This window comes from Strongylocentrotus purpuratus, unplaced genomic scaffold, assembly GCF_000002235.5.
Source record: "Strongylocentrotus purpuratus isolate Spur 01 unplaced genomic scaffold, Spur_5.0 spur5_scaffold_16, whole genome shotgun sequence".
NCBI lineage: Eukaryota > Metazoa > Echinodermata > Echinoidea > Camarodonta > Strongylocentrotidae > Strongylocentrotus > Strongylocentrotus purpuratus.
In genome coordinates, this window is record NW_022145601.1 from 20721739 (window position 1) to 20742512 (window position 20774).

Here is a 20774-nt window from a genome sequence, read left to right on the forward strand (position 1 = left end):
GCTACCATTCATCTACCATAGAGCCACCATTCATCTACCATAGAGCCACCATTCATCTACCATAGAGCCACCATTCATCTACCATAGAGCCACCATTCATCTACCATAGAGTCACCACTGATCTACCATAGAGCCACCATTCATCTACCATAGAGCCACCATTCATCTACCATAGAGCCACCATTCATCTACCATAGAGCCACCATTCATCTACCATAGAGTCACCATTCATCTACCATAGAGCCACCATTTATCTACCATAGAGCCACCATTCATCTACCATAGAGCCACCATTCATCTACCATAGAGCCACCATTCATCTACCATAGAGCCACCATTCATCTACCATTCACTACCATTCAAAATATGCAACAAAATGTTCCGCTTAATTGTAGCATTTTGAAATGGTACATTCAGAATGGTAGTTTGGATCTTGATATATGGTTAGCAGAATGGTGGATGTAGTGCGTTCTATAGTACACAGAATGGTGACTATAATATATTGAATTTTTGAGAAATCTAAACTTAAATGTTAACTTACAATACACACATGACGCTTATTAAAAAAATGAATTGAATGAAAGCGGCAGGATGTATTTGGTTTATATCAAAAGTTGTATGCATGTACATATGCTAAAAACTAAAATAAAAGGCAAGTAAAAAATATATCACATAAACATGCACACTACAAACTAAAATGAAAGGCAAGTTCATAATTGCAACACATATTACTTGGACTTATTCTACTAAGGTGTAATAAATACCCACATATATATCACCCTAGTTCCTCTAAATAACTAAAATGTCATATATAGTGTGTGTGTAAACATGACTAAAATGAAAGGCAAGTTAAAAATATATAAACATGTACAATAAAAACTAAGGCACTGAGTTGCAGCACAGAAATGTTCTAAAACATTGTATAAGCATGTACAATGAAGTTTAAGTCAAAGAGGTTGTATGTGAGTTCGAAGAGGAGCAGAAAAGACAAGCCTTGCTGCTCAGTTTTGGAGTCTCTGAAGGCGATCAAGGTCCCTCTGGCTGAGAACACTGAAGACCCAACCCTTTCTATACTCAAACTGTTTACATGATTTTGATAGACCCTCTGTGTCAAAAAATCTCCCCTGTATCGATCGGTATCACTACCCCCACCCCATGATTCGATGTGTAACCTCGTCTATGCCATGTTTCATCGTAGGGCACTGCCACGTCCACTCATTTTCCCTGATGGTCAGATCCTTGTCCATGGCCCTTTGACGTAGGCATGCTGCCACCTTTTTCTTCTGATCCTTACTGGTCTGCAAAAAAAAAAGAGTTTGTAATAAATAACAAGTAAATTTCAAGTTCCCTCAGGCCCCTTACTTATTAGACCCTATTCCAAATATTTAGATTTGATTAATTTTCATCCCTTGATTTGACAAGAAGGGATATTGATGTACATGTATTATACTGTCTATCGACCATAACTAAGAAATAAAAATATGTTTGGATTAAATGTACGTACAGCTAAGATAATGTAATGAAGAAAACACAAGGCTGGTGACTAACCTCTTGGGATAAGGAAGATAAAGTGGCTATGTGCCTGTTGTAGCTAGGGGCTTCGACTAGTGGGGCTGTTCCGAGGATGGTCAGCAAGTCGCACAAGCTATCCCGTGCCAAACCAACCTCCGTTGTTGCCAGAGTAGCTCTGCGGTTTATTTCTGCAGACTTTCCACGTCCTTCGCATTCATTTTCTGATGAAGAGAATGTCCTCTCCTTCTTGCAAATGGAGCAACCAAGGACCATGGCGCAGTTCAACCCATTCCTCTTTGACAAATTCTCCAGAGGAATGAGATGCCCTGTAAAAGATATCCAAAACACTTTATGGAACAGGGAAAATATTTTGAAAAGCACAATCCCCAAATAATAACAAAGTGCTAGTTATGTACATGTAGTATATTACACAAATACACATTTTCACAGATTTCACGACAATTCCGATGCCCCCACTTCGATTCACCATAGAGTAAAGGAGGTTTTTTTTGGCCACTTAAGACAAAATCCTATTTTTTGGACTCTTTACTTCCTATTTATTATCATTTCTTGTTCAAATCATGAAGCAAATACTATTATTATTTAAACAAAGAAAGAATCCCAGAAAAAAAATCATGAATTGCCATGACAACATTCATTTCCATTTTCACTGTTTCGGAGGTAGTTTTCGGCCTAGCGAGGCAGTTTTCGGCCGCATGTACAAAGTCAATAGGAAGCAAGCAAGCGCGCAATGCGTTTCCCCACTGATCTATAGCACTAGAGGCCGGAGCAGGTATCCCAAGCCGGAGCTTCCCGTGCCGAAAACTACCTCTGCGGTGATCAGAAATTGGAATTTGAATTAGACAGAGATATCGTGTGCGCGCTGCGGTATCCGGCTGCATTGATTAAATACATGCGATGAGATACTTTTGAGCTTGCGACTCACACAAAATCGGACTCTAAATCTTTAAAATACTTGAAATAAAGCTCATTTTATGGTACCCATATTCCTTACACGCGTAAGATACTTAATTTTTCAGATTCGGGGAGCGGGACCGCCGATTACATCGCTAAAATGTGATATTTTAGGATATATTTTCCATTGCAAATGTGGTTCTTCAGTGACTCTGGCATGGTATGGTATGTGTGGGATATATGATATGCTGTTATGCGATGGATTTTAAAGGGATTTTACCATGCATCTAACGAATCGGCCGAAAACTGGTGATGGTCGATTACCCCCTCCTTTACTCTAGATCTAGATCTATTCTTAATCATTTGATTTGGCTTTTTGAGCCATTCACCCCTTGAGCATGCAATACAATCTAAAGTAACAGTTTGCAAACTAAAAATATTGTTTGATAGTAAGTACATACCTCCCAGACACACGTGAGCCTTTTGCAAAGCAGCTGCAAGTTGTGGGCCACTAATGACGCGGATCTTCACATGTGGGACCAGGGCCAAAAATAGGGCTGTCCAAACATTATTCAGGGAAAGCTTCCTCGATCTCTGAATTAGCTGTTAGTTCTTCTGGCACCTCTCCAGCATTCATGTTACTCTTCTGTAATATCTGGTATTGATCTCCTTTGAACACCTTCCTCTTCCTCACATATTTTGGAGTTTTGCGAAGCATTTTCAGTGAGTAAAACTTAGAGACCAACGGCTAGCTAGAAGAGTTATTCAAATCTTGGGCACAAGGTGGCAGCAAACAGCCCTTATTTTCTACTTTCTGCTGATATACATTACTTGTTACAATTTGGTTTAGAATTTTTTATTTAATGATTTCTTTAATTGATTGAGACTAATTGAGTGCAAACAGAGGCAGTGGAGCGACTTCCAAAGTGGGGGGGGGGGTGCGGGGGGCACCAACAAAAAGGGCATTTTCTGGAGAAAATAAATAGGGCACCTACAAAGGGAAATCTCAAAGCGAAAATATATATTTAAAATAAAAACATTTGTATATACCCCCTATATTGTGATTACATTATCAGGGATGATTTCAATATTTTTTTTATCTTTATAAATAAGATTTGTGAGGTCGCAGTGCGAAAAATTACATCAATTATAAAGAAGAAAAACTCAATCCTGATGGGTTTATTACATTATCATAACAGAAGACTGAAAAGACCTTTGATAAGTACCATAATTACAACATCTAGAAATGCGAGTGTGCTTTGGGTGATATTGCTCTTAGTAGCTGGAAATTAGGGGCACGTGATGAGAGGAAAAGGGGACACTTATCGAAAAGGGTGACACTTATTAGAAAAAAAGGAGCACATGTCAAATTACAACGGGTAATTATCAGAAGGTGAAAATGGGGCACTTATCATTGTTAAAGGGTAATTATCTGAGGTGAAAAGAAAAGGGGCACTTATGAGAATGAAAAAGGGGCACTAATAATAAGGGGAAATGTTCATTTGTTGTACGAAAAGGGGCACCGATCAGTTTTTAATAGGGGCATTTAATACGAGGGGAAGGGGGGATTTATGAGAAGGGGGAAGTGCAGGCTATTATTAAAAAGAAAAGAGGCACATGTCAAGATAAACGGGGCACTTATGAGAGATGAAAAGGGGGTAATTATGGGAAGGGGATGGGGCACTTAAAAGAAGGAAAAAGAGCATTTATTAGGAAGGGAAGGGGGCATTTATGATAAAGGGAAGGGGCTCTCTTTTAAAAGGGGCAGTTATTGAAGATGAAAAGAGCACTTAACAGGAAGAAAAGGGACACTTGTCAAAATAAAACGAGTACCTCTCAGAATTTAATAGGGTCATTTACTAGAGATGGAACGGGACTATGAGAATGAAGAGGGACTTAAGAATGAAAAGTAACTGTTTTCATAGATGAAAAGGGGGCATTTATGATAAAGGGAAGGGGCTCTCTTTTAAATGGGGGGCACTTGTTAGAAAGGAAAGGGGTCACATGTGAAAATATAAGGTACGCTTATCCGAGTTAAACAAGGGGTAGTTATTAAAAGGGGAAAGGCCCCTCTAAGATTTGAATAGGGAAATTATCAGAGGTGAATGGGGCACTTATCAAAAGTGAAAAGGGGCACTTCTCGTATCTGAAAAGGGGCACTTACTAGAGATGGAAAAAGGGCACTTATGAGAATGGAAAATGGACACTTATTGCAAAGGAAAACCGGAACTTATCGAAGGAAAAGGGGCACTTTCAAAAAAATAATAGGGGCACTTTTTAAAGTAAAGGGGCTCTTTTTATGTAAAAAGTGCCACGTTAGAGCCACCATGGAGTCACTAACCATTAGTAATATATCATAAAGTCATCATCCACCATAGAGCTACTGCTAAAATATCTTACACCACAGGGATATACCATTCAACGGAAATACCATATAATATACTCTACCATATATCATACCGTAGAAATACCATACACCATACCCCGGCCCCCCCACTCAGTGTTATTTAGGGTACGCATATGCTCGTTCCCTCTTTTTGAAAGCACCCCCTATCTGTGGACTGCCAACATCTTCGAACCCCCCTTTCGCGGGCTCTTCGCGGGCTTTTCCTGCCTTGGAGACCCCCCTAAATCAGGAAAAATGCTCAATGTATCCCCCTAAATTCGGAATAATTTCTCATGAGTCCAAAGAGATGAGAGAAAGAAAAAAAAAAACCCCACTTTTTAAAGAAATCTCCGGGTGAAAAGTCAAATACACCCCTTTTTTTTACAATTCTAGGGCCGGACTTTGTCGCACCATAGAGTTACTTACCACCATTAATATACCATAAAGTCATCATCCACCATAGAGCTACCACTGAAATACCCTCCACCATAGGGATACCATTCAACAGAAATACCATAGAAATATATTCTACCATATAACATACCGTAGAAATACCATACACCATACAGCCACCATAGAGCTACCATAGATCTACCATTCACTTTAGAGCCACCATAGAGTCACATAACCACCATAGATATACCATAAAGTCATCATCCACCATAGAGCTACCACTGAAATATCCTCCACCATAGGGATACCATTCAACAGAAATACCATAGAAATATAGTCTACCATATAACATACTGTAGAAATACCATACACCATACAGCCACCATAGAGCTACCATAGATCTACCATTCACTTTAGAGCCACCATAGAGTCACATAACCACCATAGATATACCATAAAGTCATCATCCACCATAGAGCTACCACTGAAATATCCTCCACCATAGGGATACCATTCAACAGAAATACCATAGAAATATATTCTACCATATAACATACCGTAGAAATACCATACACCATACAGCCACCATAGAGCTATCATAGATCTACCATTCACTTTAGAGCCACCATAGAGTCACATAACCACCATAGATATACCATAAAGTCATCATCCACCATAGAGCTACCACTGAAATATCCTCCACCATAGGGATACCATTCAACAGAAATACCATAGAAATATATTCTACCATATAACATACCGTAGAAATACCATACACCATACAGCCACCATAGAGCTACCATAGATCTACCATTCACTTAAGAGCCACCATAGAGTCACATAACCACCATAGATGTACCATAAAGTCATCATCCACCATAGAGCTACCACTGAAATATCCTCCACCATAGGGATACCATTCAACAGAAATACCATAGAAATATATTCTACCATATAACATACCGTAGAAATACCATACACCATACAGCCACCATAGAGCTACCATAGATCTACCATTCACTTTAGAGCCACCATAGAGTCACATAACCACCATAGATATACCATAAAGTCATCATCCACCATAGAGCTACCACTGAAATATCCTCCACCATAGGGATACCATTCAACAGAAATACCATAGAAATATAGTCTACCATATAATATATCATAGAAATACCATACACCATAGGACGGCATCAATGATATACCACTGACCATAGAACTCCACCATTCAGCAATTGTGTGGTATACCATAGAAATATATTCTACCATATAATATATCATAGAAATACCATTCACCATAGAGCCGTACCATAGGAATATCATAGATTTTTTTTGTAAGGGTATGGGCCCTCATCCACAGGGGCGTAGCTAGAGTTTGATGTTGGGGGGGGGGGGCACATACATGTAATCGATCGACGTCCTGGGGAGGGGTCTAAAAAAGTTCAACCGATCTTGGAATTGTTTGGGGTGCACATGCCCCCCCCCCGTGCCCCCCGTGGCTACGTGCCTGCTCATCCATGCCATGATCCATAATTAAGGTTTTCTTCACGTTATCTATTTATTTATGTTCTCATGCTGAAGTATAATATGTTTTAGTGTACGTTAAATTATTTTGAAATAGAAATTGCTCTCAAGTTATATGTACGGTGCCATGTCAAAAGAAAATAAATATCCGTTCTCTGGTAATTCATCTCATTTGATTTTGTAACTCCAGCACAGCGTTTTTCAACCGGGATGCCGCAAGAGAATGATTTGGAAAACGTTGATGTTGTAAAAAAGTCAAATACCAGAAACGGTTAAAATACGTAATTACATGAGAAAATAAAAATTTGAAGACCCTAAAGTGTCTTCCTTCCTCGCTCACTGACAATATTTTGACAGCAAGGAGTGTCGTGGTCGAGTTGTTTAAGACGCTTGACTGGAGATGCGAAGGTCGAGGATTCGAATCCCGACACGGCACTAATATCCTTTGGCAAGATATTAACCTGCACTTGCTACTCTCCACCCAGGTGTCAAATGGGTACCCGGTAGGATGTGGCCGTCATTGTTGGTCAAACAGCTTGTGAGCGTCAAGTAACGCCCGACTGGAATGCTCCCCAGGGAGTGGAGATTGTGCACACAGTGTGTGCGGGCAAGCACTGAATCCAATGGCCGGGGTAATAGTATATTTGTAAAGCGCTTAGAGACATTTGTATTAAGCGCTATATACAAAATAAATATTATTATTAATAAGGGCAGCGAAAGGCCCGGATATCCTCATATTCGTGTATCAAGGTCATGACCGAATATATCACTTTTTATTTATGTACATTCGGCGGTAAGGTGCCCGCATACAGTACTTTAAATAGTTTCTAGTGTGTGGATTACAAACTAATTTTTTACCAGTTTGAAAATGTCTTCTCCTTTTTATTCTTAAATGTGCCCATACGTGTGTGCGTAGCACTTGACGAGAGCCAGAGTCATGCAAAATTAATACCCTGTAAAGACTTTGGGATTTGGGAGAAACTTTTCATTTCTTAAGAGGGTCCCGTGACTAACAAAAAATTGAAATAACGCTGCCCTAGAGAAATGTATATCTATGCATTTTGAAAAGCGCTGTACAATTACCTAAAACTTACATCCTTCGTAGAAATTAGCAACCGCACTGGCGTTGCATAAATTATAATAAAAGGGAAATGTGTAGTAATGAGGAAGATAACGTGCTATAGTATTTGAAGAATATGGGTTCATGCAGGGGATCTAATGGGCTCGTAGCCATCTCTCAATGTGTCAGATCGTCTTTTGCTATTGAATCCTGATTGTCCTGGGGGGGGGGGGATAATTGTCCTCGGAGGTAATTGTCATCGAGGGGGGGGGGGGGGGTAATTGTCCTCGGGGGGTAATTGTCCTAGGGGGTAATTGTCATCGGGAGGTAGTTGTCCTCGTGGGGTAATTCTCCGGGGGTAATTTTCCGGGGGATAATTGTCCTGGGGGATGATTCTCCGGGGGGTAATATTCCAGGGGGTAATTGTCATTTGGGTTAGTTTTCCGGGGGGGGGGGTAATTTTCCGGGGAGTGATTGCCCAGGGGGTGATTGTCCTAGAACCCATCAAATGAAGTACCGAAGTGCTAACGTCATATTTGGTCGTCGTCCAAGTAACTGATTGTAAACAACAAAGCCTTTGCATGAGTTTACTGCAAAATCATTCAAGCAATGAGCTGCAGCAGGGCAAATCCAGTGTTTGGGGCTAATGTGATCACCACACCATTGTTAAGTCCAAAATCGTTTGGAACCAGCAACATTGGCAACGTGGCCAGTATATGACATCACAGGATTTCATATTAAATAGATCAAGTGCATCTATTTCAACGGAGCGAAATTTTGCTTTAAATTATTTTCATATAGGCCTAATAAATATTTATGTCAATCATTTTGGAGCGGTGAGATACCAAAGTCTATGACTCATTTTTACATCAACGCAGCATATATCATTTTGGTTAGTTTGTGGTAGGGCCGTCCATGGCTTAAATATTTGATGTCTTTGGCCATTGGTCTAGTCATTATCGAACAACAGAACAAAAAATAATTTAAGGAAGAAAAAAATGACATGAAGGACGTCATTTAAAGTTTCAATTATCCCTTAAAATAGGCAGATGATCAACTTTCGTCCATGTTTAGCCTCCCTTAATTCCATCTTGTTTTGAAGCAGTACTAAATCTTTGTAAATCTTTTGAAACTCCTTGAAGGAATCAAAGTCAATTGGACCAGTCTTAATTTTACACATCACCGTGCGATAGAATGTCATGAAATCTTTATCACACCTAAAATAATCCTCTTCCTGTGTCAGCTCGTTTTCCGGGTGCACCTCATCTGTAACTGAAGCTGCATAATGTGAAGAAACTGGTATGGTTAACGGTTGATCCAATAAAACAGTCCGAACAAGAAAAAATATCATGACATAAACAATCATAAAGAGAGTCTTTTAAATTTGCACGGCCCCTTCATTTCATCTGTACAATTATATACATATAGCGACACCTATGCAAGACACGTATGAACATGCTCACATGCATACACTCAACATATTATGACCAGAGACAAGGTAAGCATGTCGACCATGTCTCTATCCCAACTGTAGGCATAGCTATCAAGCTATTCATACCTGCTCACAAGTATTTCAACCAATTTTTTAACAGGTTTGTGAGAAGAAAAAAATCTAGATTTTATGAACAAATTTCGAAACGTTAGATATGTTAATTGTCAACGTAGGGTTTTTGTAATACACATGTTTTCATGTTTTGGGAAATGTTTGCCTCACATATTCGACTTGACGTCTACATTTATTCAAGAAGTAATTGCTTTCATTAGATTTCTTTAATAGTTCGAAACTGATTCCAAAATATAAAAGCATTTCACACTGCAGTTATTTGCGGGACTTGATCATGTATACTTACACTGAGTTGGTGTGTCTTGTGGCGAGTATCCACCTATAATTTAAAATGAGACAACTGTATCTAAATGGAATGCTCTTAAAAATAGATATGTTTTTTCAATATTGTCATGTTAGTCAACAGGTAATGTGATCAAATCATAAATTCAAAGGAACAGCTCAGGTATCTGAATTTGACGAGGAGGGACTACCTGTTTTAACGAATTCCTTTGGGCAAATGTAAAAAAAATCTACTACTAAACGTGGCAGGCCTCAATAAAATTTGTCAGATGAGTGAATAGTGGCCCCTCCCATGGTCCCATCATTAGGCCTTTAACAAAGTAGATGTTGTTTTACCCTTTAGGTGCCAAAACATGGGTCGGTCGGTCGTAATTTTTTTTTTTTTAAAGCCGACCGTACATTTCAGATTTTCGGGTCAGTCGCAAAAGGGCAATATAACTTTTTTTTTAAAGGCTTTGACTGATAGATGCCTCTGTTAGTGTGTTTACTTAGTCATTTCCCTCAAAATGTTTGCTTTTTTTTTGCTCCACAAAATGTTACCAATTACGTTACTGCTTTTGTTTGGGAATTCTCACATTAAAAGTTATGCCTTTTCCATTTCTAACCGGCCAAAACTCTTTTATGACAGGCCATTACCATATTTCAGGGTTTTTAGATGGATGTTCCTTCAAATTTGTTACTCAGTTTTTTCATTATCTCACACAAAATTATTTTGTGTAGCGCCCTTTGCGAAAAAAACTCAACTAACCCTTAGGTAATTTTTGTTTAAACTATTAAATTCTTGATAAACCCAGGGCCTTTAACCATCCCGCATTTGGAGGGAGTCTCAAGCCACCACGCCCTTCCTACCGCTCTCCCGCAATCTCCCGGTTTATGAAAAAGCCTCCCGTCAAACGTGTAAAATGAACCAGCGTACCGTATCGTATGTAATTATTTTGCTGAACGGGGGGGGGGGGGGGGGGTAATGAACATTTTAACCCCTCCCCCCTTCCCGTTCAGCCAAAAAGAATCGCATATGATCTCCTTCGAAGCAGTTCCCCAAAGTTGACAGCCCTGTAAACCTTATGGATCATGGAGATTTTCGTAAAAGGTTACCAGCTGCTTGGCTGACATTAAAAAACAGTGATGTTTTCAGCTTATGACACCAAATTTCAATAATGAGGAGAAGGTAAGAAGGAGTTCTAATATCTCGAAATAGGCATATTAGCTAAATGACAGTGTAGAAATTATTTTTTATAGAAATTCGAAAGAAAATGTGGCCAAATTATTTTCTTCTTTTTAAAGTTCTACTTATATAAACGAGTGAAACTAAATACACTAGAATAATAACTATAGCTAGTTCTTATATAGCGCTTTTCAGGACCAAAGGCCCTCTTAAAGGTAATACAAAGTTTTGGGAAATTTTGAAAATTGGGTGGATAGTGATTCTTTACATTTTTTATTTATTTGGATGCCCCTGTGGATGTATTATAAGCACTAGAAAATTTAGACACTAAAACACTTCTACTTTCGAGAAAAATTGAATATAAACATTTCAAATAGGGCCTACGGCCGTACACTTATAGCTGCGACCATAAACATCTCAGAATATTTAGATATGATATACAATTTCCGAACGGGAATAGCTAATCGGTCGAAATTAGTCAAGAAACATTGTTTTATAGCTTAATTAATATCTTGACCTTGAGAGGGAGCTATACAACATAAGGAGTATATTGTTTACAATTTTATAATTTTAGACTCGATTTCAACCGCGACAACGATCACTGAACATTGTAGGATCGCATATGCTTCCAATATGTTAATTTAAACCAAATTTATGACCCCATACCAAAACTTTGCATTACCTTTAAAGCGCTTTACAGATATATAATATTACCCTGGTCATCGGATTCAGGCTTACCCGCACAAAATGTATGCACATTCTCCACTCCTTGGGGAGCATTCCAACCAAGGCGTCATTATTACAAGGGCACACTTGCTAATCTAAGTACATTAGCTTTCGCATCCTACCGGGTTTCCCTTTAACACCTTGGTGGAGAGTGGCAAAGGACATTAGTGCCGCAGTGGGACTTGAACCGCGGACCTTGTGATCCACAGTCCGGTGACATATCCACTCATCCACGTGTACACATATGCGATGTCAAAATAAAAACTGTAATATTAACAATCAACATGTACATACGTAACGAAGGGATTGGAGGGAAGAGAAATGCCCATCTTTATCCCCCCCCCCCCCCCAACCCCCTATTGACCCCAGGCGACACGTAGGTCTACACATATACACGAAAGACAGGCAGCCAAGCTAAATAAATTGCACAGAGCACTCGCCTTCAACTAGTTTTGTTCCCAACGCATCTAAATGTACACTCCTGAGTTTTTCAGCTAGAAGTCTCTTGGGATTACCCTTTTGCTTGACGCCCCATCTGTAAATGACTTCAAACAGTGAAATGGACACATCTAAGCGGTTTTGTGTAAAAATCATTTGACTTGATTGATTGGAGACATCCAGAGCATTGCACAAGGCGACGTAGTGTTTCGGAGAAACGTCTTGTACCAAAGACCGCAACTCTCTCTCGAAATCCAAGCTCCATCCATCCCTAACAGAAAACATTGATAAGAAAGAAATGATAAGTCAAACTTCCTTCTCAGCAAAATAAGGTTAATTGGTGCTATATGCCTATGATTGTATCGCGCACCATTTCTTTTGTCAGAAGAAAATAATAACTTAATCACACATCAAAACAAGTACCGAAGTGCTCACATCATATTCGGTCGTCGTCAAGGTTACTGGTTGTAAACAGAAGAGCCTTTGCATGAGGTTCACTGCAAAATCATTCAAGCAATGAGCTGGAGTAGGGCAAATCCAGTGTTTGGGGCTGGTGTGATCACCACACCATAGTTTAGTCGAAAATCGTTTGGAACCAGCAACCTTGGCAACGTGGCCAGTATAATGACATCACACTCCAGTACTCTATAAGGGAGTTCATATTAAATAGATCAAGTGCATCTAAACGGAGTGACAGATTTCTTTTGATTACTGTCTTATGATATATGTTTATATTAGATAACTTAGACAGAGACCGAGATGTGATTGGTCCAGAGCTCGTCACGTGATATCGATTGCGAGGATCGTAATTGTTATAATTTCCTGGCCGGTCACTTTCCAGTGTTATATTCCCCAGCTGGTGAAATGAATATATTTTTAACCAATGCATGTCGCCCTCTTGAGGACTGTGTGTTACCAATTACATAAATTACACCAAAACCGAGGGTCACTTTCTTTTCTATCAATATTTTTTTCCATTTTTTTTTCCCGTTGAAATTATCATTTTTTCTCCATTTTCTGTTTTTTCCCCAATTTTTTTTCTTCATAATTTTGTTGTTTTTCCGAGACCATATCGAGACCATATTTTCCCTCAGCGCTGCGCGCTTCAGGAAAATATAAACACTTGGGAAAATATAACTCCCTTCGGCGGTCCAAAGAATGTTATATTACGCCCCCTGTCAGTCAATATCTGTATAATGTCAATCGTTTTGGTACGGTGAAAAGTCTATGCTTCATTTTCACTTCAATGCAAAATATAATAATAATAATGATAGTTCGTCCTTATATAGCGTATTTCAGGACCACAGGCCCTCTCAATGTGCTTTACAGATATATATTATTACCCCTGTCATCGGATTCATGTTACCTGCAAATAATGTATGCGAATTCTCCACTCCCTGGGGAGCATTCCAGCCAGTCGCCATTTTACAAGCGCCACTTGCTAATCACACCACATTAACTTTCGCATCCTACCGGGTAGCCAATTAAAACCTGGGTGAAGAGTGGCAAATGTATATCAATGTCTTGCAAAAGGACATTAGTGCCGCGGCGGGACTTGAGCCGCGGACCTTGTGATCCACAGTCCGGTGACATATCCACTCGACCATGACACCTCTACATCTATCATTTTGGTTAGTTTGTGGTAGGGCCGTCCATGGCTTTAAATATTCGACGTCTTCGGATATTGGTCTAGTTGCGAATTATCGAACAACAGAACAAAAAAAGAATTTAAGGAAGAAACAAATGATATGAGCATGGGCGTCAATCCTTACGTAATACCTATTGTTCAGAGGGGATGATCTATTCATTCACACCCCCCCCCCTCCCCCTGAGCAATAGGTATTACGTAAGGATTGACCCCCATGGATATGAGGTATATCATTTAAAGTTTCAATCATCACTTAAAAGGGCAGGTGATCACCTTTCGTCCATGTTTAGCCTCCCTTAATTCAATCTTGTTTTGAAGCAGTACTAATTTTTTTGTAAATGTTTTCAAACTCCTTTACGGAATGAAATTCAAGTGGACCAGTCTTGATTTTATACATCACCGTGCAATAGAATGTCATGAAATCTTTACCGCACCATTTATCCTCTTCTTGTGTGAGCTTGTTTACAGGGTGCACCTCATCTGTAAATAAAGCTGCATTATGTGAAGAAGAAACAGGTATGGATAAAGGTTGATCCAATAAAACAGTCAAATCAAGACAAAATATCATGACATAAAACATAATAAAGAGAGTCTTTTAATTTGCACATTCTACATTTCATCTTTACAATCTTATACATAATAGAGACACCTATGAAAGACACGTATGCACATGCACACATGCATACACTCAAGATATTATGACCAGAGACATATTAAAGGGGGACTGCTCTACTTAAAGCTACTTGCGCCCTCTATATAACAAACAACGCCTAAGCAGTACCCGTTGGTCCCCATGATCCCTTTTTCCTTATTTTAATTAAAAACTGATTTGATGGGATAACCACCTGTCAGTAACCACGCATGTAGGTATATCCTCTCCTGGCCAAACTAGTGCAGATAGGCTTTACGCATGTTAACCATGCATGTCTCTACCCTAACTATAGGCCTTTAAGCTATTCACACCTTCCCCAAGTATTTCACCCAATTTTAAACAGATTTTTAAACAATCTCAATTTCATAAACAAATTTTGAAATATAAAATTTGTTAATTGTCAAAATAGATAGTATCACACATGTATACTTTGATGTTTTGAGAATGTTGGCCTCACTCCTGGCCCTTTAATATTCGACTTGAAATCTAAATTTATTCAAGTATGATTGCTATCATTAGATCTCTTAGTTCCATACTGCTTCAAGAATATAACAGCATTTCACACTGTAACTATTTGCGGGACTTGATCATTTATACTCACACTGAGTTGGGGTGTCTTGTGACGAGTATCCACCTATAAGTCAAAATGAGACAAATATATATGTTATTTAACATTGTCATGTAGATCAACAGTAAAGGAAAATATGATAAAAATAAAAATAAAAATAAAAATGAACAGCTCGTAAGTTTTAGTTTGAAAACGACGGAGCACCTGTTTTTACCCAATCTAGGGTCACAAAAGATTTTTAACAAAAATATACTACTGAACGTGGCAGGCCTCGAACAAATTTGTCAGACGAGTAAATTTTGCCCCCTCCCATGGTTCCACCTTTACACTAAGACCATTAAAAAAAAAACAAAAAACAAACATGAAAAACACTACTAAAATAGATCTATCTCTGATTTAAAAAATGAATAAATAAATAAATGTAGGCGGCCATCTTGAAAAATAGCCTGAATGTCAGGGAAAATGTACCGAGTGGTCATTTAGAAAAGAAAAAGAAAAAAAAGGCCTCCTCCTTCCTATTTTTCGAAAAAAACAGGACGCTAAACATGTTTTTTGTTTTTTGTTTTTTTTTTGTTTTTTGTTTTTTTTTTTTTGGGGGGGGGGGCCTAATTGATTACTGTGTAACTATGTTCATAGTTCATACAGTCATTTCCTTACAAATTATTGCTCCTTCGCCCCGCCAAACGTTTAGGCAATTACGTTACTGCTCTTTTTTTTTTTTAATTCTTACATTAAAAGTTATGCTTTTCATTTCTAACTAGTACCCTTTTACGACAGACCATTACCATACTTTAGGAGGCACATGCCCCCTTCCTCCAATGCCCCCCTTACCCATATTTCAGGGGGCCAATACACCTCCCCCAATGCCCCCTCCCCCACCCCCCCCCCCCCGCCCCTACAAACACGAGTTTAAATCTGAAAAAGTAACTGTTTTTTAAGTTAAGAAACGAACAATCGAAAGGTAATTCTTGAAAAACCTTAGAAATTGTGGAGATTTAAGTAAAAGGTTACCCGCTGCTTGGTTCACCTTTTGAAACATTTATGTTAACAGCTTATGAAGCCATATTTCAACAATGAGAAGACCCCCCCCCCCCCCTCCCCCCCCCGCCTCTGCCCCTAAAAAAATGGCTTCCAATTTGGACAAATGTAGCTGAATTTCTAAGTTAAGAAAGGAACAAATTATCAAATTCTTAATAAACCTTATAAATCATGGAGATTTTCGTGAAAAGGTTAGCCGCTGATTGGCTGACATTATAAAAAAACATTGGTGTTTACAGCTTATGAAGCCATATTTCAACAATGAGGAGAAGATAAGAAGGAGTTCTACTATCTACAAAATGACAGTGTAGACATCTATTTTTATAGAAATTCAAAAGAAAATGTTAACGTCTTCTCAAAGTTCTACTAATTTAGTGAAAACAAGTGAAGGTAATTACACTAGAATATTGTGTAAATATATGCCATATCAAAATCAAATTTTTAATATTAACAATCTTCATGTAGGCCTTCATGTAGGCGTACATACGATTGGAGGGAAGGGAAATTCCCAACATTACCCCCCCCCCCCCCTCCCCCATATCTACATGCAAATTAGGTATCAGATCAAGTGATATGCTTGTTGAAATACATGGATGACTATTGACTGGGAGTGATCCTATTCCCCCCCCCCCCCCACACCCCCTGGTGTCACGTAGGCATACACATATGCGAAGGACAGACAGCCGCACATAGCACAGAGCACTCGCCTTTTACTAGTTTTGTTGCCAATGTATCTAAATGTACACTCCTGAGTTTTTCAGCTAGAAGTCTCTTGTAATTAGTGCCATCCTTCTGCTTGATTCTCCATCTGCAGATGACTTCAAACAGCGAATTGGACACATTCATGAGGTTTTGTGTTAAAATCAATTGACTTTGTAGATTGGAGACATCTAGAGCATTGCACAAGTCCAAGTAGTGTACTGGAGAAACGTCTTCTACCAATGACAGCAACTCTTTATCTGAATCCGACCTCCGCCCAGCCCTTACATAAAAATTGATGAGAAAGAAAGGATAGGTCAAACGTCCTACTGAGCAAAATAAGATTAATTGGTGCTATTTGCCTATACGATTGTATCGTGAACCGTTTCTTTTACATCACGTGCATCTATTTATATATATATATTAAGGAAAGTACAACTCTATCTCGATTTAAAGTACGATGTACACAGTTATTATTTAATGATTTATGTAAACAAGTTTGAGCAGAGGAGGATATTTTGAATGTATGTGTGTATGTATATGTGTGAGCGTGCTTGTGTGTTTGTATCATGTTATTTTAAAGTTTTTAAACTGTATAATTTATGTGTAGTTTGTTTTTTCTTTTTAAGGCCCCACCACAAGCAATTTGCTTCTAAGGGTGTCCTTTACCGTAATATGTTTACTATGTTACTCATTTGTATGTACATGTTTCATTTTATGGTTAAATAAAACTTTACTTACTAAAACTTTACTATTTAACCAGAGTGATAGTTTCCTTTACATTATTTTCATATAACATATTTATGTCAATCATTTTGGTGCGGTTAGATACCAAAGTCTATGACTCATTTTCACTTCAATGCAACATATATCATTTTGGTTAGTTTGTGGTAGGGCCATCCATGGCTTTAATATTCGATGTCTTTGGCTATTGGTCTAGTTGAATATCTAGAAGTATCGAACAATAGAACAATAAAGAATTTAAGTAAGAAACAATTGATATGAAGTACATCATTTAAAGTTTCAATTATCACTTAAAATAGGCAGAGTATCACCTTTCGTTGATGTTTAGCCTCCCTTAATCCCCATCTTGTTTCCAAGCAGTACTAAATCTGTGTAAATGTTTTCAAACTCCTTTAAGAAATCAAAGTCAATTGGACCAGTCTTGATTTTACACATCACCGTGCGATAGAATGTCATGAAATCTTTACCGCACCTTATATTCTCTTTTTGTGTGAGCTTGTTTACAGGGTGCACCTCATCTGTAACTGAAGCTGCATAATGTGAAGAAGAAACAAGTATGGTTAAAGGTTAATCCAATAAAACAGTCAGAACAACAAAAAATATCATGACATAAAAAATCATAAAGAGAGAGTCTTTTAATTTGGACAGCCCCTTCATTTCATTTATACAATGGTATGCATAATGCGACACCTATGCAAGACACGTATGCAAAAGCACACAGGCGCGGATCCAGGACTTCTTAGGGGGGAGGCCCAAATTTAAAATCAATTTGAAATTTAGTGTGCTGGAATTTAAAAATCATGCCGGCAGATATTTCGCTCAGTGGGGCGGGGGTGGGGGGTAAGGGCATTGAGCACTAAATTTTCTTTTTCTTTTCTGCCCCCGAAAATTCGAAATCGCGCCGTCGTGGCATAATGGTCAATTTTTTGACCAGGGAGGGGGCATGCTTTTTGGGGGCAAGGGGGGTGGGGCGAGGCCCGCTTGCCCCCCCCCCCCGCCCTGGATCCGCGTCTGCATGCACAAATGCATACACTCAACATATTATGACTAGATATAATTTAAGCATGTCAACCATGTCTCTATCCTAACTGTAGGTCTAGCTATCAAGTTATTCACACCTTCCCCAAGTATTTCAACCAATTTTTAAACAGGTTTTTTAACAATCTCAATTTCATGAAGAAATTTTGAAACGCCCGGATAGATATTTTAATTGTCAACGTAGGGTTTTAGTAATACACATGATTGCTTTCATATTTTGGGAAATTTTTGCCTCAAATATTCGACTTGAAGTCTACATTTATTCAAGTATAATTGCTATCATTAGATTTCTTTCTTCGATATTGATTCCAAAAATATAACAGTATATCACACTGTAGCTTTTTGCGGGACTTTATCATGTATACTCACACTGAGTTGGTGTGTCTTGTTCCGAGTATCCACCTATAAGTTAAAATGAGACAACTGTATCTAAATTGAATGCTCTTTAAAATAAATGTGTTATTAAATATTGTCATGTTAATCAATATTTACAGGAAATTAGATCAAATCATAAATACAAAGGAACAGCTCTAAAGTTTGAATTTGACGAGGAGGGACTAACAAAATTCTTTTGGGCAAATATATAAAAATGTACTACTAAACGTGGCAGGCCTCAAACAAATTTGTCAGACGAGTTAATTGTGCCCCCTTCCATGGTTCCACTATTAGACTGATAGATGCCTCTGTATAAAAACTGTGTTTATACAGTCAATCCCTCAAATATTAAATTCTCACATGAAAAGTTATGCTTTTCCATTTCTAACCAGTAAACTTTATGACCAACCATTACCATATTTCTGGGGGTACAAGCCCCCACACCCCACCCCTTCATACACACACGATTTATAATCTGGAATAAAGTAACTGAATTTTTAAGTTAAGAAAGGAACTATCAAGATGCATTTTTTTTAAATCGAATTCTTGATAAACCTTATAAATCATGGAGATTTTCGTATAAGGTTTCTCATGAAGCAGTGATGTTTACTGCTTATGAAGCCAAAATTCAACAATGAGGAGAGGATAAGAAGAGGTTCTAGTAACTAATAATAGGCATAATAGCTAAATGACAGTGGATACTTTTTTACAAAAAAAAATCGGAAGAAAATGTAGCCAAATTATATCATTTTTGTAAAATATCTATACTAGATATAAGCTCAGTGAAAACGAGTGTTACTAGTAAACACTAGAATAATGTGTAAATATATGCCACGTCAAAATAGAAATTGTAATATTAAAGATATCGTTTAACAATGTCAAATATGAGATGCATGGCCCTATGTGTTATCAGTGTTTGTCATATGGTGTAATATTGGAGCCCTGAAAACGTTGCGCTTCAAAATGATCATGAAGTGCCTCAAAAAAGTAAAAATCTTTGAGTGACCGGTTCTACCATACTCATTTTCCGCCAATAGACTGTAGTGTTATATAAACCGTTAGGAAAGCGCAAAATTTGATTTTGATTTCCGATCATAAATATCTTGATATTCAGACAGGTGATCAGCTTGTAAAAGTCATGGGATTCCTGACTGACCAAAATGTTCATAATTATGATTGCAGCATGAGGCAAATCCAGGATTTTGTTTCAGATTCTGAGGCAATGTTACCGAATCACTTTAATTAAAAGAGACAATGCAACATTGGTCACAACACTAGTCTAATTTTGGATACTATACAATGCACTGAGTCAAATGATATTCTAGGTGCTATTTTGTTGATTGATATTGAGATGGCATTTGACAATGTTTCTCATAATTTTATATTACACACCTTGAAACAATTTACTTTGGCCAAGGGTTTATTGATTCAATTAAGACTTTACATTCCAGAAAAACTGAAGCAACTTGGATTGGTTCTAAAATAGGTTGCCCACATTTTCCATCTATTAATCGTGGCGTTTTATGGAAAATGTCTTAGTTCAAATGTTCAGGGGTCAATTTTTCTGTTGTTTTAATTTTTGATTTAAATTACAAAGAAAAATTGAAAAGAATTAATCAAACCCTAAATTACTGGAGAATGAGAAATCTCTCATTAATTGGTAAAATATGTGTAACTAAAACCTTAGTGCTGCCTCAGTTGATATAACTTTGCTTAGTATCAAAATACCTCGTTTCTTCTTCCTAAACTTGAATACAATCTAGTAATCTTGAAATTTGGAATGTATTTTGTGAAAATGAAAAAATCAAACTCAAAATCAAATGGAGGTAAGGATAGATTTCAAAGAAAGGACATATGTGATGATTATATTCAGCCAGGTCTTAGGATGCTTGATCCCATGATCTTTGCAATGGCCCAAAAGATGATGTGGGTAAAGAATCTACTTGATGAAAGTTTTGATGCTCCTTAGAAATGTATTGAATTAGCCTTTTTAGAGAGAATTAATCAAGATGTTCTAATTGTGTGAAAATCCTATGCTCCAGAC

General features: G+C 38.0%; 2 protein-coding genes across 2 annotated transcripts; both read right to left on the bottom strand.

Annotated features, from left to right (window-relative positions):
• Window positions 1-573: 573 nt before the first annotated feature.
• On the bottom strand, window positions 574-3186 carry LOC753194. Its single transcript, XM_001177488.4, has 3 exons — window positions 2889-3186; window positions 1549-1838; window positions 574-1298 (listed from the first exon to the last, which is right to left on the bottom strand). Exons 2-3 carry the CDS (start codon window positions 1783-1785, stop codon window positions 1143-1145), a joined length of 393 nt encoding a protein of 130 aa, XP_001177488.1. The 5' UTR covers window positions 1786-1838; window positions 2889-3186; the 3' UTR covers window positions 574-1142.
• A 10677-nt stretch (window positions 3187-13863) lies between these two features.
• On the bottom strand, window positions 13864-16852 carry LOC115924781. The gene is made up of 3 exons (XM_030987602.1): window positions 16582-16852; window positions 14870-14902; window positions 13864-14108 (listed from the first exon to the last, which is right to left on the bottom strand). Exons 1-3 carry the CDS (start codon window positions 16718-16720, stop codon window positions 13918-13920), a joined length of 363 nt encoding a protein of 120 aa, XP_030843462.1. The 5' UTR covers window positions 16721-16852; the 3' UTR covers window positions 13864-13917.
• Window positions 16853-20774: the final 3922 nt, after the last annotated feature.

Coding starts and splice junctions, on each gene's coding strand:
- LOC115924781 (XM_030987602.1), bottom strand. CDS start 16,720: ATGAATGTGTCCAATTCGCTGTTTGAAGTCATCTGCAGATGGAGAATC. Junction 14,903..16,581: donor GGCAACAAAACTAGTAAAAG/GCGAGTGCTCTG, acceptor TTTGACTTATAG/GTGGATACTCGTCACAAGAC. Junction 14,109..14,869: donor ACAAGACACCCCAACTCAGT/GTGAGTATAAAT, acceptor CACATAATGCAG/CTTTATTTACAGATGAGGTG.
- LOC753194 (XM_001177488.4), bottom strand. CDS start 1,785: ATGGTCCTTGGTTGCTCCATTTGCAAGAAGGAGAGGACATTCTCTTCA. Junction 1,299..1,548: donor TATCTTCCTTATCCCAAGAG/GTTAGTCACCAG, acceptor TTTTTTTTGCAG/ACCAGTAAGGATCAGAAGAA.